This window comes from Cyprinus carpio, chromosome A17, assembly GCF_018340385.1.
Source record: "Cyprinus carpio isolate SPL01 chromosome A17, ASM1834038v1, whole genome shotgun sequence".
Classification (NCBI taxonomy): domain Eukaryota; kingdom Metazoa; phylum Chordata; class Actinopteri; order Cypriniformes; family Cyprinidae; genus Cyprinus; species Cyprinus carpio.
Window position 1 is genome coordinate 9,035,357 of NC_056588.1, and position 14,337 is coordinate 9,049,693.

At 36.1% G+C, this 14,337-nt stretch overlaps 1 protein-coding gene across 2 annotated transcripts; it reads left to right on the forward strand.

The window, feature by feature from the left end:
• The first annotated feature begins 823 nt into the window (after positions 1-823).
• Positions 824-13,342, forward strand: LOC109107878 (glycogen phosphorylase, brain form-like). 2 transcript variants are annotated; one of them, XM_042773913.1, is made up of 21 exons: positions 824-1,199; positions 3,260-3,361; positions 3,664-3,742; positions 3,826-3,929; positions 4,075-4,206; positions 4,980-5,091; positions 5,530-5,612; positions 6,109-6,252; positions 6,361-6,453; positions 7,095-7,241; positions 7,325-7,488; positions 7,702-7,816; positions 7,898-7,999; positions 8,127-8,274; positions 9,215-9,273; positions 9,652-9,793; positions 10,006-10,213; positions 11,003-11,137; positions 11,386-11,452; positions 11,934-12,129; positions 12,189-13,342. In XM_042773913.1, the coding sequence occupies exons 1-20, from the start codon at positions 957-959 to the stop codon at positions 12,084-12,086; spliced, it is 2,532 nt and encodes an 843-aa protein (XP_042629847.1). In that variant the 5' UTR covers positions 824-956; the 3' UTR covers positions 12,087-12,129; positions 12,189-13,342. The 2 variants fall into 2 exon arrangements, with proteins under 2 accessions (XP_042629847.1, XP_042629846.1); XM_042773912.1 differs by having other exon boundaries at positions 11,934-13,342.
• Positions 13,343-14,337: the final 995 nt, after the last annotated feature.

The following is a 14,337-nucleotide window of genomic DNA, read 5'->3' on the forward strand; positions in this document are numbered from 1 at the left end:
TGGGTATCTCAGTGTGGCAGTGGAAGCCATTGTCCATATATTGAAAAGAGTACATTGAAAAAAAAGGAGTATATTGAAAAGATGTCTTTTGCCTGAGAGCACAGCAATTCCTCTTTAAACCCATGAAATAATTGCACTGCATTAAGATAACACTTGAATGATTCATAAATTTGTAAATGTACAAATATTAACTGTAATCACTCAATATGCGGCCATGAAAATATATATTTTATTTAAAGCCACCTTTCGAGACACTCGAGGGCAATTTGCATAATATAAATTCATTTAATAATAATTATTTAATTGTTTAAAAATAGATATAAATCAAGCATGGTTTGTCACTGCTGCCACTGCATGTAAACTCATACTCATAAATATATTCTTTAATAAATATGCATACGTGCAGAATTCAGAATTCGCTTTCTAAATCATACTCCTCCCACTTTAAATGTTTTCTATTGGTTGCTCGATGGCTGGTTCCATATACGGCCAGATTCTGGATCTAAATCAATCCGGAATTGTCTCTATCAATAAAAAGTCTGCAAAACTATATAGTAATGGAATCTCGGCTCTTATGAAACGTAAGGAAATGGGTAAATCTTTACATGTCATTTTTATTAGAGTTCAAAGAGGCAATGCTAAACTATTATATAATAGTTGCTGGTCAAAGTTGTTTATACACTAAAACAGCGATTTCGGTCCGTAAACCTGAAGCCAGTTAGCTTTGCAAAGATGATTGACATCTCACGCAGCCTATAAAGACGCAATTACGAAAGCGTCACTGGCCAATAAACAGACAGACTGTAAAGCCCCGCCTACTTTCTCTCCAGTTGACATATAGGGGTGTGTCTCAAAGGGAACAGTGCTTGTGAAGTCCTTGCACACCGCAGCAACCTGTGCGCAACAAGTCAAGAGGTCTAAACTTTCATTATTCGCTTCTTAAACGCGTTGACAACATGTCCAAACCTCTAACCGACCATGAAAAGCGCAAGCAGATCAGTGTTCGGGGTATAGCCGGACTGGGGGATGTTGCCGAAATCAAAAAGAGTTTCAACAGGCATCTTCACTTCACCCTGGTGAAGGACCGCAATGTGGCCACCCCGCGGGATTATTACTTCGCGCTGGCGCACACGGTGCGGGATCACCTGGTGGGCCGCTGGATTCGCACTCAGCAGTATTACTATGAGAAAGACCCAAAGGTACGGATCTCTTCCTTCCCTTTTCTTTGCAGGCAGGAAGCACGAAGTGGCATGTTTGTGCAGTAGTGGGAAACACAAAAATGCATGTAATATCGAATTATCACGTAGGCGTCCTATTTTACATACATTCGTAATTGCCTAATATACATAAATGCGTTTTTGAATAAATGAATAAATAGTTTGATGCTCCCAAATTGCATGACTACAGAATTGTGATACAAGTGACTTCTGTTAATATTAAATGCATAAACCATAGTGAATATTAATGTTAAATATAAAATGGACAGTTATATATTTTATTGTGAGTCATTCATTAATTTCACTGTTTTATATGGAGAGTTAAAGGCCTGTGTTCGTTGACCTGAACTTGAACTTTGTGTTCTTTGCGTAGACATCCATTGACATGGGGTCAGCTGTTAGTTTGTGCTTCTTGTGGAAAGTGTGATCTGTTTATTGTCACATCAGGCTGTCATTAGTAACTTAAGTATTTTGCAACCCCTTGATCTTCTGTGCTCACTAGGGCAAGGACAGATTACACTATACTGTCAAACCCAGTAGAAGATAACAGGCCTTATCTAATGCATTGACATGATCCATGTGCAGAATCACTCATGGATATTAATAGACTCCTGTAACCTGGGTGGCTGCTTTACTATGATTTGGGAGGTTATGGTGATTTTTTTTTTTTTTTTTTTGAGAGTAACAAGCTGAAAGTGATTTTTCTTCCGGTCTTTTGTGGTTCCACTAATGTGGCTTGCACTATATAGTCATGTTTCTGTGAAACCTGATGTTACTTGTTTGTTGAAACCATGAAATATACATGTAGGCATGTATTTTGTGTTAAAACAGCCTTATGTGAGAATTTTCTATACTTTAGGCCTTTTGGGATTTATTTATTTGTTTATTTTATAGTCCCCGAAAATTGTCCTGTTCTGGAGACAATGTTCTGGGTACTGGCCAAAATTCAGAGAGCTTGACTGCTTTCCAGAGATTTGTGTGCTTTATTTCAGCAGTCATTTGAGCCAGTAAAAAAAAAATGGCTTTTTCCTTCAGTCTATATCTCTAAATGGAGCCAGATAGCTTTATATGGTAGAACACAACAATAAGTGAAGCATTTCCAAGAACTAGTATCACTCTAGTCAAGCATTAGGCTTGTTGAGGTTCAGACCTTTTGAAATGGCGTGATTAAGCACCATCTCAGCATGTTAAAGTGAAGCAAGCATTTATTTATTAATGTGGTATTCAAATATTGTTCAGTATATATTTGAGGCCTTCAGCAGGCTGTAAACTCCTCGCAGTGCAGACGTCTTATGAATGGACTCTTATGAAAAGTTGATCCCAAGCCAAAGATATCAAATTAAGCATGTTGTACTTGAGCAACCTGGAAAAAAAGTGTGAAAAAAAAAAAGTGACGTGACATACAGCCAAGTATGGTGACCCATACTCAGAGTTCGTGCTCTGCATTTAACCCATCCAAAGTGCACACACACAGCAGTGAAACACACACACACTGCGTACACACCCGGAGCAGTTGGGCAGCCATTTATTCGGCGGCACCCGCGGAGCAGTTGGGGGTTCGGTGCCTTGCTCAAGGGCACCTCAGTCGTGGTATTGCTGGCCCGAGGCTCGAACCCACAACCTTAGGGTTAGGAGTCAAACTCTATAACCACTAGGCCACGACTTCCTCACAAGCGACATAACCAGAGTATTCGACTTGGTTAAGAGGGAAATGATAATGTGCTTTTTTTTTTTCATTTGTCATTGCATTACAAATGATTCTATTGATATTTCTGAAATGTAGCAGAATTGTGACAATCAGTTTTTGAGCTCGGTATTTTACTCTCCTGTTCTGCTTTGGAAATGTACTCTTGAAAAAAGAACAATATATTGGTAGACCATTACTTACGTATTGTTAGACCATTACTTACATAAATTTGCATCTTCTAATCATTGTTGCTTATATTGTCATACTTTTTATGTGGTCTTCTGCCTACATGATCTGCTTCAGATGTCTCTGAACACTCATGCAGTCAGTTTTATCTGTGTGTTTTCTTTTGCAGCGCATCCACTATCTGTCTCTGGAGTTCTACATGGGCAGAACTCTACAGAACACCATGATAAACCTTGGGCTGCAGAATGCTTGTGATGAGGCCATCTACCAGGTAAAGTGCATCGCCTATGAAAGCAAACTTAATATTCTAGTACAGCATTTGTTGCTTAATTCCAGAACTGGCCCACAGCTCTATTACACAAACATCCTGAATCTTAAGAAACAGCTGATGTTTTTTCCCCTGCTCACCCACAGAGAGCTCATTGAGGATGTAGACCAATTGCTACAGGCTTAGAAAAAAAAAACGTTCTAAACCCTTCCTTTTCTGAATGTGAAACACTGAAATTGTTGACGTTTATGTATGTTTTTATAATAAGATGCTTTTTTTTTGGACATGATGGTGCTGATCTTCAGCTTGGACTAGATTTGGAAGAGCTGGAGGAGATTGAGGAGGATGCAGGACTGGGAAACGGAGGTCTTGGGCGACTTGCAGGTACCTTTAAAAACAACTCACACCTTCCAGTAGAGTATATGACCCCATCATAATGGGTGTTTGGTGTCTGCTTTCTCTCTCAGCTTGTTTCCTGGACTCCATGGCATCTCTGGGATTGGCGGCATATGGTTATGGCATTCGTTATGAGTTTGGCATCTTCAATCAGAAGATCACCAATGGCTGGCAGGTAAACCAAATTTGAAAAATATGTTAATATACAAGTTTACTATTACATTATGTGTCGTTAGTAGGAGAAAAAGCTTCTGTGTTTTCTTTTGTTTTTGTTTTTTTTATATCAAAACCGTTAACTCTGGAACAACTTTATTTTTTAGGTCGAGGAAGCTGACGATTGGCTGCGTTATGGTAACCCTTGGGAGAAGGCCCGTCCAGAGTACATGCTGCCCGTGCATTTCTATGGCCGAGTGGAGCAGACACATGAGGGACCAAAGTGGGTTGATACCCAGGTCAGTCAGTCTTGATCTATTGCAGTGAATAATAGGTTGTGACGCTAAAATTATTCTGTTCTGATAGAATAGCAGGAGAAAAAAAACGTAGCCTAATTAAATTATTAAAATGCAGCCACATACAGATTTTTAAATGTTTTTGAATAAAGACTCATTGCTTACCAAGGCTGCATTTATTTGATCAAAATAATATAAAAACAGTAATGTTGTTATGCTGCTTAATATTTTTGTGAAAAGTGTGGTCATTTGTTTTAGGATTCTTTGATGAATATGAAGTTCAGAAGAGCAGCATTTATTAAAAATTGATATTTTTTGTAATGATAAATGTCTTTACTGTCACTTTTGATCAATTTAGTGCACCCTTGCTGAATAAAAGTATTAATTAAGAAAAATAATCATACTGACCCCAAACATTTGAATGGTAGTGTAATGGAATGGATTGTTATAATGGTAAAAACAATGCACTTATTAATTTTTAAAAGATGAACGAGAAAGGAAAGACAAAAGGTTGTGCATCCAATTAAACTTTACTTGCTGCATTAGGCACAAGTTCATCAGTTCATGGAAATGTTTAATATGTTAATTTTTTTTTAAAGATCATTTACTTTTATACAGTAAACCATTTTAGCACTGGCCTGGGTTGACAAAAAACCTGGATAAAATTTGTATCCTGAAGCAAAAGCAGTTCAAGTGTGTTTTATTTTTTCTTTATAAATGTAATTTAAATTTGAATTCAGCTGAATTAAAATCAATTGATTTCTTTTCTTTGGCAGGTGGTGCTTGCGATGCCTTATGACACTCCTGTGCCTGGTTATAAAAACAACACTGTGAATACTATGAGACTGTGGTCTGCCAAAGCTCCTAATGATTTCAACCTGCAAGAATGTGAGTCCACAGAATGATTAGCTCAAATGTGTTTATACACACTCACACACACTCACACACACACACATTGAGTCCTTATCCAGTATGACACATCTATGTTTTGGTACAATTTCGACTGTACCACTAAAATTAAATGAAATCCTTGGTCCTGGTTTGAATGGAGTTGGAACTTGTTTCCTGGGAAAATGGTTTCTGTGTAGAATACTAAACTAGCATTCTTCTCCAGTGCAGTGCTGCAGCAGCACAGAAACAGGAGAGCAGCTGGCAGCAGGCCAGCATTACCCATAGATACGCCTGCCTTTGAGAGGGTCCTTTGTGATTGTCGGGCCTCAACATTGAATGTCTCATTCTATAATAGACAGTTATGTTTTCACACAGAACCGCACAAGTCATTCCTTAAATTTGATTGATGATTTTGAAATGCTCTCTATTAATTAGTTAATGTTGGAGATTACATCCAGGCTGTACTGGACCGAAACCTGGCCGAGAACATCTCCAGGGTGCTCTACCCCAATGACAATGTAAGTACACCCACCTTTCAATGCTATAAAACACTTGGTGAGGTGTCTGTGTGTGTGCCTGATGGTGTAAATGTGCAGAGAGATAGAGAACAGAGAGCAAGAATTTGTGATATGTGTATTAGATACTAAAATATCATTTTGAGTGTCATGTGTATATTTAGACTACGTAGATGCTGGTATGCAACATATGCTGTAGCTGTCTGGCATAAGCAGACTGAAAACTCTTATCTTATGCAATAGTGCCACAGATATGTGTAATGAGAAATGAGGAAGTATGAAAACGCAATATGGAGTCCTGAGCAACACAGTTGTCCTGTATGTCATGATACACTAGTGTATATTAATATTGTTCACACAGCTATTGTCTAAAACAGACAGAAAACACAATGCTTAATTCTATTAGAAAAACTGACAGAAAATGAAATGTTTTATATTTGTAAAGCTTTCTGTGTATGCCTTTAATATGAACTCATTTCTTTGTATGTGCATGTGTTAGTTTTTTGAAGGGAAGGAGCTCCGTTTGAAACAGGAGTACTTTGTGGTGGCTGCTACTCTGCAGGACATCATCAGACGCTTTAAATCTTCAAAGTTTGGTTGCAGGGATCCTGTGCGCACCTCATTTGAAGCTTTTTCTGAAAAGGTGATAATACAGTACAATAAATATGTTCAATTGGTTGCTATTTTTTAATTTTGAGACAAATTTCTTGTTCGATTCAACCTAGTATAATGCTTTCAAAACAACTCTCAGGTGGCAATCCAGTTGAATGATACTCATCCAGCTCTGGCGATTCCTGAACTCATGAGGATCCTGGTGGATATAGAGCGGCTGGACTGGGAAAAGGTGTGATGTTCAGGCTGTCCAACTGTGTGTTAAGATAATGGAATAATATTTGTGAATAATTCATTTGTCCATAGACATGTATTTACTGGAATTAGTTGATATGGGTGTTTTATGGCACAAATGAAAAGCAAACCAATTCCTTCGTTGTTTTGTTGTTCTGCATTTTTCTACTTAGTCATTCTGACATGAATAATAGATATAGCAATGCTAATGTAAAACAAAGGATTGTTCACAAAGCCAGCCAACTTATAAAACAACAAAGGAAAATGTTTGTATACTTTTTAGTTTTCATTTGTTGATTTCAATTTATTTTATGTAATTTTTATTTTTAATAGAATTTATCAAAATTAGTATAAATGTGTGTGTGTCTACCTGGTATTCCCTACATTATAGGGACCAAATGTCCTCACAAGGATAGTAATACCAGTAAATTTTAACCTTGTGGGGACATTTTTTTGATCCCCAATGATGAAACAAGCTTATAAATCATAGAGAATTAAGTTATTTTGAAAATCTAAAAATGCAGAAAGTTTTGTTTGAGGGTTAGGGTAAGGGTAGGATAGAAATTACGGTTATACAGTATAAAAATCATTACATCTATGGAATGTTCCCATAAAACATGGAAACCTGTTTGTGTGTAGGCATGGGAGATCACCACAAAGACTTGCGCATACACAAACCACACAGTGTTACCCGAGGCTCTGGAGCGCTGGCCTATCTACATGTTTGAGAAACTTCTGCCACGACACCTGCAGATCATCTACGAGATCAACCAGCGACATCTGGATGTGAGGATTCTCACTTACTCCACCTCAAGATCCTCATCATGTCGTTTAATGAACTGGTTTGTCTGATCGAGTCTCTGTTGTAGAGAGTTGCTGCGCTGTATCCAGGCGACAGTGATCGTTTGTGCAGGATGTCCCTGATCGAGGAGGGCAATCCAAAGAGGATCAACATGGCTCACCTTTGTGTGGTTGGGTCACACGCTGTTAATGGAGTTGCACGGATTCACTCAGACATTGTCAAAACCACCGTGTGAGTAGAGTGCATTATGCAAGAATATTTGAAAGAGGAATGATGCAAATGATGTTTATTACATTTATAACAAATACAATTATAATCACAATTATTTCAAGGGAGCTTTATATATATATGAGTTCTGTATAGAAATACTAGTTAGGTCAATTGTATATTGATATGTTAGACATTTAGAACTTGGAGACATTTAAGACATGTTTTGGTGGTTTAATTTAAGGACTTCTGTGACATTGAGCCAGAAAAGTTCCAGAACAAGACAAACGGCATCACACCTCGTCGCTGGCTGCTGCTGTGCAACCCCGGCCTGGCTGACATCATCGCTGAGGTGACCTTCTTAACTAAGTAGCTCTTGCTTGCTCTTCCCCCACAGGTTTTCTTTCCATCTTATGCTTGTTTTTCCTTTCAGAAAATTGGTGAGGAATTCCTGACAGATCTTTTCCAGCTAAGAAAACTGTTGGACTTTGTTGATGATTCAATGTTCATTCGGGATGTGGCCAACGTGAAACAGGTCCACATTTATGTTGTTGGGTTTTTTTTTATCTTCTGTGTTTGGTATTATTGAATTGTGGGAGTCTTTTTTTTCAAAAGTCAAAAGTTTTTTGGTGTCATGTTCATGCTGTTTATTTTTTTTTTAGGAGAATAAGCTGAAGTTTGCAGCGTATCTGGAGAGTGAGTACAAAGTAAATATAAACCCTGAGTCCATCTTTGACATCCAGGTCAAAAGAATCCATGAGTACAAGAGACAACTGCTCAACTGCCTTCATGTCATCACTTTATACAACAGTAAGAATTACATGTGTACACAGAAAAACACAGGAACGTGTTCACACTTCTACCTGTCTGAGGACAGAGGAAGTGACCAAAGATGCTACACTTTTATTAATACAAGTTTGTCTTTTACTGATGAAGGTTATTGTATTCAGTTAGATATATAGACAGGGGTGTACATAAGTGGTGCACATACGCGACCAAAATAAAAAATGCACTGGGTAAATAAGAACAGCTATTAATGCACAATCACAATTTTAGATCACCTAATACTGTTATACTTTATAAGATTTCCATTCAAACTGAATGCATAAATCTAGGCTATGTGCTGCTGGTTTAACAGCAAAACTGTGACATTTTTATTCACTGATGTGCGTCACTCGATAGCGCTAAAATCAAACTGAATGCATAAATCTAGGCTATGTGCTGCTGGTTTGTTAGAAAATGTTGAAAATACCTATTTAATTTTTTTTTTAATATTAACATTGTATTTTTAAGTGTACTAGAAAATAACTTTTTTTTTAATACTTTAAAATAACTAAAAAATATATATATATATATGTATATATATATATATATATATATAATATATATATATATATACAGTTTATTATTCAAAACTGTGACATTTTTATTATTTTATTTAAAAAACTAAATAAAGTGCAATAATACTATTATTACTGTTATTCATTATTTTATTTATTATAGTTATATTTAATGGGTCTCACTATATGCAGTGTAAGCACCAAACCAAATCTCCAGGTGCTCTCATGAGAACCAGACTAAAAAACCCTGCACCCCTGTATATGTCTCTGCTATATCTGCTTTTTTTGTAGAGTTGTATAAAAAAAAAATTGTTTATCAGAACTATGTAGGAGTTTCCATTTTTAAATAACTCTATTAATGAGTGATATTTATAAATGATGAATATTTTTTTTCATTCTGCACCTTCTAGGGATTAAGAAGGAACCAAACAAGAAGTTTGTTCCCAGGACAGTAATGATTGGAGGAAAGGTATGTGCATTGTTTAATTCAGTTCACTTTTTAAATTATTATTGTTATCATAATTATTATTACAGTATATAGATATGTAGATAATGGTCATAAGTGCATTTGAAGTATTTTAAAGCTAGGGACCTCAAACCACTAGAGGGCCTCAGCAAACTTAGGGGGGCTACAGGTTGGCTTCAAATGATATGAAGTTATATATAATATGTAATATAAGATATAATAAAAAATCTAACTTAATTGAAAACAAGCTGCTTTTTCATATGAAGGGCCTTCGAATCTTGTGCTGGACAGTGGGAGGCCTTCAAATCAAAAAGGTTGAGAACCACTGCTTTAAAAGTTCTAAAAGGTATTTTTTGTGTTGTCCTGCACTGCCTCCTGCAGGCAGCACCAGGCTATCACATGGCAAAGATGATCATTAAACTGTTCACCTCAGTGGGGGAGGTGGTGAATCATGATCCTGTGGTGGGAGACAGACTCAAGGTCATTTTCCTGGAGAACTATAGAGTCTCTTTAGCTGAGAAGGGTGAGTAAACATAAACAACTGTTAACGTATAGCCAGAAAAATATCAAATATCTGATCAGATGCATTATGATTTTTTTCAAGATAACATTAAATAATTGAACTAATATTTATTTTTGCTATAGTTGCATTATAGTTTTTTTGTTTTTGTTTTGTATGTAACCAATTATGCAGATAGTATTTGACTGAATGTGTCGTCATGCTCTGTTCTTCAGTGATCCCTGCTGCCGATCTGTCCGAACAAATCTCCACGGCAGGTACAGAAGCCTCCGGTACAGGAAACATGAAGTTCATGCTTAACGGCGCTCTGACCATCGGCACCATGGATGGTGCTAATGTGGAGATGGCAGAAGAAGCTGGAGAGGAAAACCTGTTCATCTTTGGCATGAGGGTTGAGGATGTAGAGGCCATGGATAAAAAGGGGTGAGAGAGTGAATGGATATAAACGAGATGAGGCAGGAAAAAAGGGAGGTATAGGCTAGAGCAGTGTTTCTGCAGTGTTAAGGGAGGGATAGGATAGAGATGAGTTTGGGCAGTATTTAAGTGTTGTATAGGGTAGTGCAGTGTTTCTGAGAAAACATCAACAACATTCAAAAACGATAATTCTAAATGTTTCTCTGATGTCATTATTCGTTTATTTTGAAAGACGTGCAATAAAAAGCTGTCACTTCAGAAAAACACACTTCTGTCAGATGCAGTTCAAGTAAAGAGTGCCTGAGAAAAATCGTGCTGTCCTGATTCAATATCTGCGGGTCAGATGAGATCACTTTCCTCAGGCAAAAGAAACTTTCAGTGAAATCATTATTCTATAGTTATTTTCATAACTTATGAAATAGCTGGGAAAAAGTCTGTTACCTCATTCAGAAAAAACAAACTCTCCTGTTAAACGGTGCTCGTATTGTGTACACTTTCATATATATATATATATAAAGTGATGTAATCAAACCAATAACCAAAAAACAGTTTAGATATTTAATAGCTCACTTATGGTTGTGAAATTGTCATATTTATGTTTATAAGTTGTCTTTTGTGAGTCAAAAAAAAAAAACATTCTCAGCTAGCTAAATTTGTATTTTATAATTTTTTTGTTATTTGCTTTAATATATTTATATTATTATTTTTTGTGACATTTCTGTTTTTTTTTTTTTATGCAACATTTTGCTTCTATATAATTTTATTTTATTTACAATAACAACACTGTTTGTGATGCAGATACAATGCCAGGGAATACTACGAGCGTCTGCCTGAACTGAAGCAGGTGATCGATCAGATCAGCGCTGGATACTTCAGCCCTAAAGAGCCTGAACTCTTCAAAGACATGGTCAACATGCTCATGAATCATGACAGGTGTGTGCATGCAACCTCTTTCCCTCCTTTTCTAAAAAGTTAGCTTTTTCTTGTGTGGCTTATACAGGTATATCTAATTTATTTTTTATTTTTTATGTGTGAGAATACTTGCTACAGTTTTAGTTTTAAATTTTACCCTAATATCAATATTTATAATGTTTATAAAATTCTTAGGTGTTTTATGCAACAATTATCAGATTTTTTTTCGCTTTAGTAAGAGGTGCCTGACTTCTGTTTTTCTCTCTCAGGTTCAAGGTTTTTGCAGACTATGAAGCATACATCAGCTGTCAAGAAAAAGTTAATGAACTCTACAGGGTGAGTATGGACTTCTCAGTGGCTGAGCCCAGGGTGTCAGTAGTAATATCTGATAACTGAAAATTATTGAATTATTCCATTCTTTTTTTTTTTTTTTTTAATGTAATATGTAATAAAACATTTACATTTACAAAAATTATTACCTATATAGATTTAACATTTTCTATTTTTAATTATATGTTATAAACTGTAAAATATTTGAGAACAGAAAATGTTTGTATCTGACACAAGGAGGCGCCAACACTTCTGTTAATAGTTAGCTGATGGTGATAATCTCAAAATGACCATTATTTTATAGGCTGATTGATCTACATTACTTAGTCTACCACTATTCAAAATGTATAACTGACCTTGATGAAAGGACATGTTGGTAAAACTGCTTGCACAGCTGGTTTCCAATTTTTTATTTTTTATTTTTAAAGCTTTTTAAAAAATTTTACCTTCCTTCGTTATGTGTAAAACTCCCCACTCTTTTCTTCAGAATCCAAAAGAATGGACTAAAAAGGTCATCAGAAACATTGCTGCTTCTGGAAAGTTCTCCAGCGACCGCACCATCGCAGAGTACGCACGTGAGATTTGGGGCGTAGAGCCGTCTGACGTCAAGATCCCGCCACCTAATGAACCACGTGAATGAGGTAGTGGGGAACGTGATGGTTTGACGGTGTCCGCTGACTCTGTCTTTCCCAGTGTGCTGGTGTGCCTTGACTGGCTTTAACTGATTCAGATTTCAGGTTTCTCTCACTCCTTCTCAGCCTCCTTGAACTTCACTACTGTAGTGTTCCCACAATTTACACACAAAAAAACTAACTCTTCCACGTGTGCTTACATTGTAGTATGCTTCTAATCACTGTTACTTTCACATGCCTATACTCAATTATCATGGTTTCCATTTTGCAAATTCAATTTGTTGGTCATCTGAGACACATTTATTGAAACTTCCTTTAGTCAGAACTTCAGTTTACAGAGGTATTTATGCACTAGTTGGTGTAAATTCTCGATTTTTGTGCATTCCTTGTTTTACTTTTGAGAGTGGCTGTTGTGACTGATTATAACAGAGATCACACTTTAAGACCATGGGACAGAACACGAGCCTTTGAGTATTTTATGAAGCCAAATCAGCAACCAAAAACCATTGGAGACTTTACCATCATTCACATTCTCAAATATTTCTTAAATACATGTCAAACTATTTGACCAGCAACCACCTTTGGTGTGTTTGAATTCAATAGAATATGATATAACCAGAATAGAATATGATATAACCAGTCAGAAACAACAGCCTTAAAAAAAGTAACATATGCAAACAGCATTGATGTAATGTCTCCTGATGTGTGATTTGGTTGTTCAGTGTCCAAATGATCTTTTTATTCAAGCTTTCAAGAAGCAGGTTAAAGGGTGCATTGTGTGCATACTGTGCAATATTAACAACAATAGAAGAGCACATGCCTTTTTAAATGCTTCATAGAACAATGTGAATGGAGGGAGGATATATGGCAGCTGGCTGATGTAAACTCATTGGAATCCATAGTGTGTGTCCTTTAGTATTATAGTTACTTTTTTGTCAGGGTGGAAGCTGAGTCAGTTTGCTTTGCTATTTCACATTGTATTACCAAATGACGAGATGTGTGTCATTGTATCGGTTCATTTTACAAAGCAGCTTGAACTTTGGCAAATAGAGATTCATAAAGCAAACCCTGGCTTGAGCTTCAGCTCTTGAAACAGCATTTCAGATTGCGGTCTGTCATTTGAATGTATGCCTATGGATGTGACTTTGAACATTCACCCATTGTACTGAGGCCTTGTTTTCTTGCAATCTTTTACACAAGTACTGTATACAGTTAATGATTTTGAAAACCATGTTAACAAATAATAAAATGCTGAAAACAAAAACAGTATGCTGTTGACTTAAAATGACTAAAGGCAATTCTAATTGGACGTTGGAGCGATAGAATCGGTTCAGTGTTTTAAAGATTGAATGCTGTTGTCATGTAACACAATATTCATAGCATTCAGAATAGTAACGAATGACCTGAACAGGTGCTGGGTGTGGTAAAAGTGTACACATGCAGTGTACACATGAATGAGGTAGAACTGTACACATGAAGTGTACACATGAATTAAATATTGCCTAAACCTGATACATCATAAACAGAACGGCCTATAAGCGCGTAAATTAAGTTAAAATACCCCAAGCTTCATATATGTGCTTCCTTGCACTGCTTTAACTAGTTTAACTGGATTCTTCTGTCCCAGTCTAGTAAAATTATTCAACCGGTCATTGTGGTTTGTGAGGGTATTATATTTACAAGAAAAGCAGGTTCATGCTAGACTATTCACAGCTTTTAATAGTAGAACCTTTTCTCCAAATTGTTATATTCTAAAAGTAGAGAACCAAGTGCAATGTTTTCTTTTTTAAATTATTCCCTTAGTTCTACCATACTATATATATATATACTTTTTTTTTTAATTTTTTTTTTTTTTTTATTTTTTTTTTTTTTTTTTTTTACTATATATATATATATATATATTTTCTAAGAAATACATTTTGTATAAAAGCCTTGTAAATGATGGATATCAGAAAGCGATACATTTCTTTTCCAGTCTTTTTATTGTTTACAAACAAGCATCCTGTACTTACATCTGTGCATGTGTCCAGTAAGGTTTAGCAGCTTAGAAGAAAACAAACATTGTAAACCATTTGAAACTGTTTGCAAAACGTAACAGTTGTTGAAATAACTGGGCAGTATTTCATTTCATTACAAAAAAAAAAATATATATATATGTGTTGAATTCAAATATGCAAAATTTGGTCAACATCAACAAAGACAGCAGAATTAAATCTGTGTTCAGAACAGTAATGTCCAAATATTCTGTGGTCCATTTTT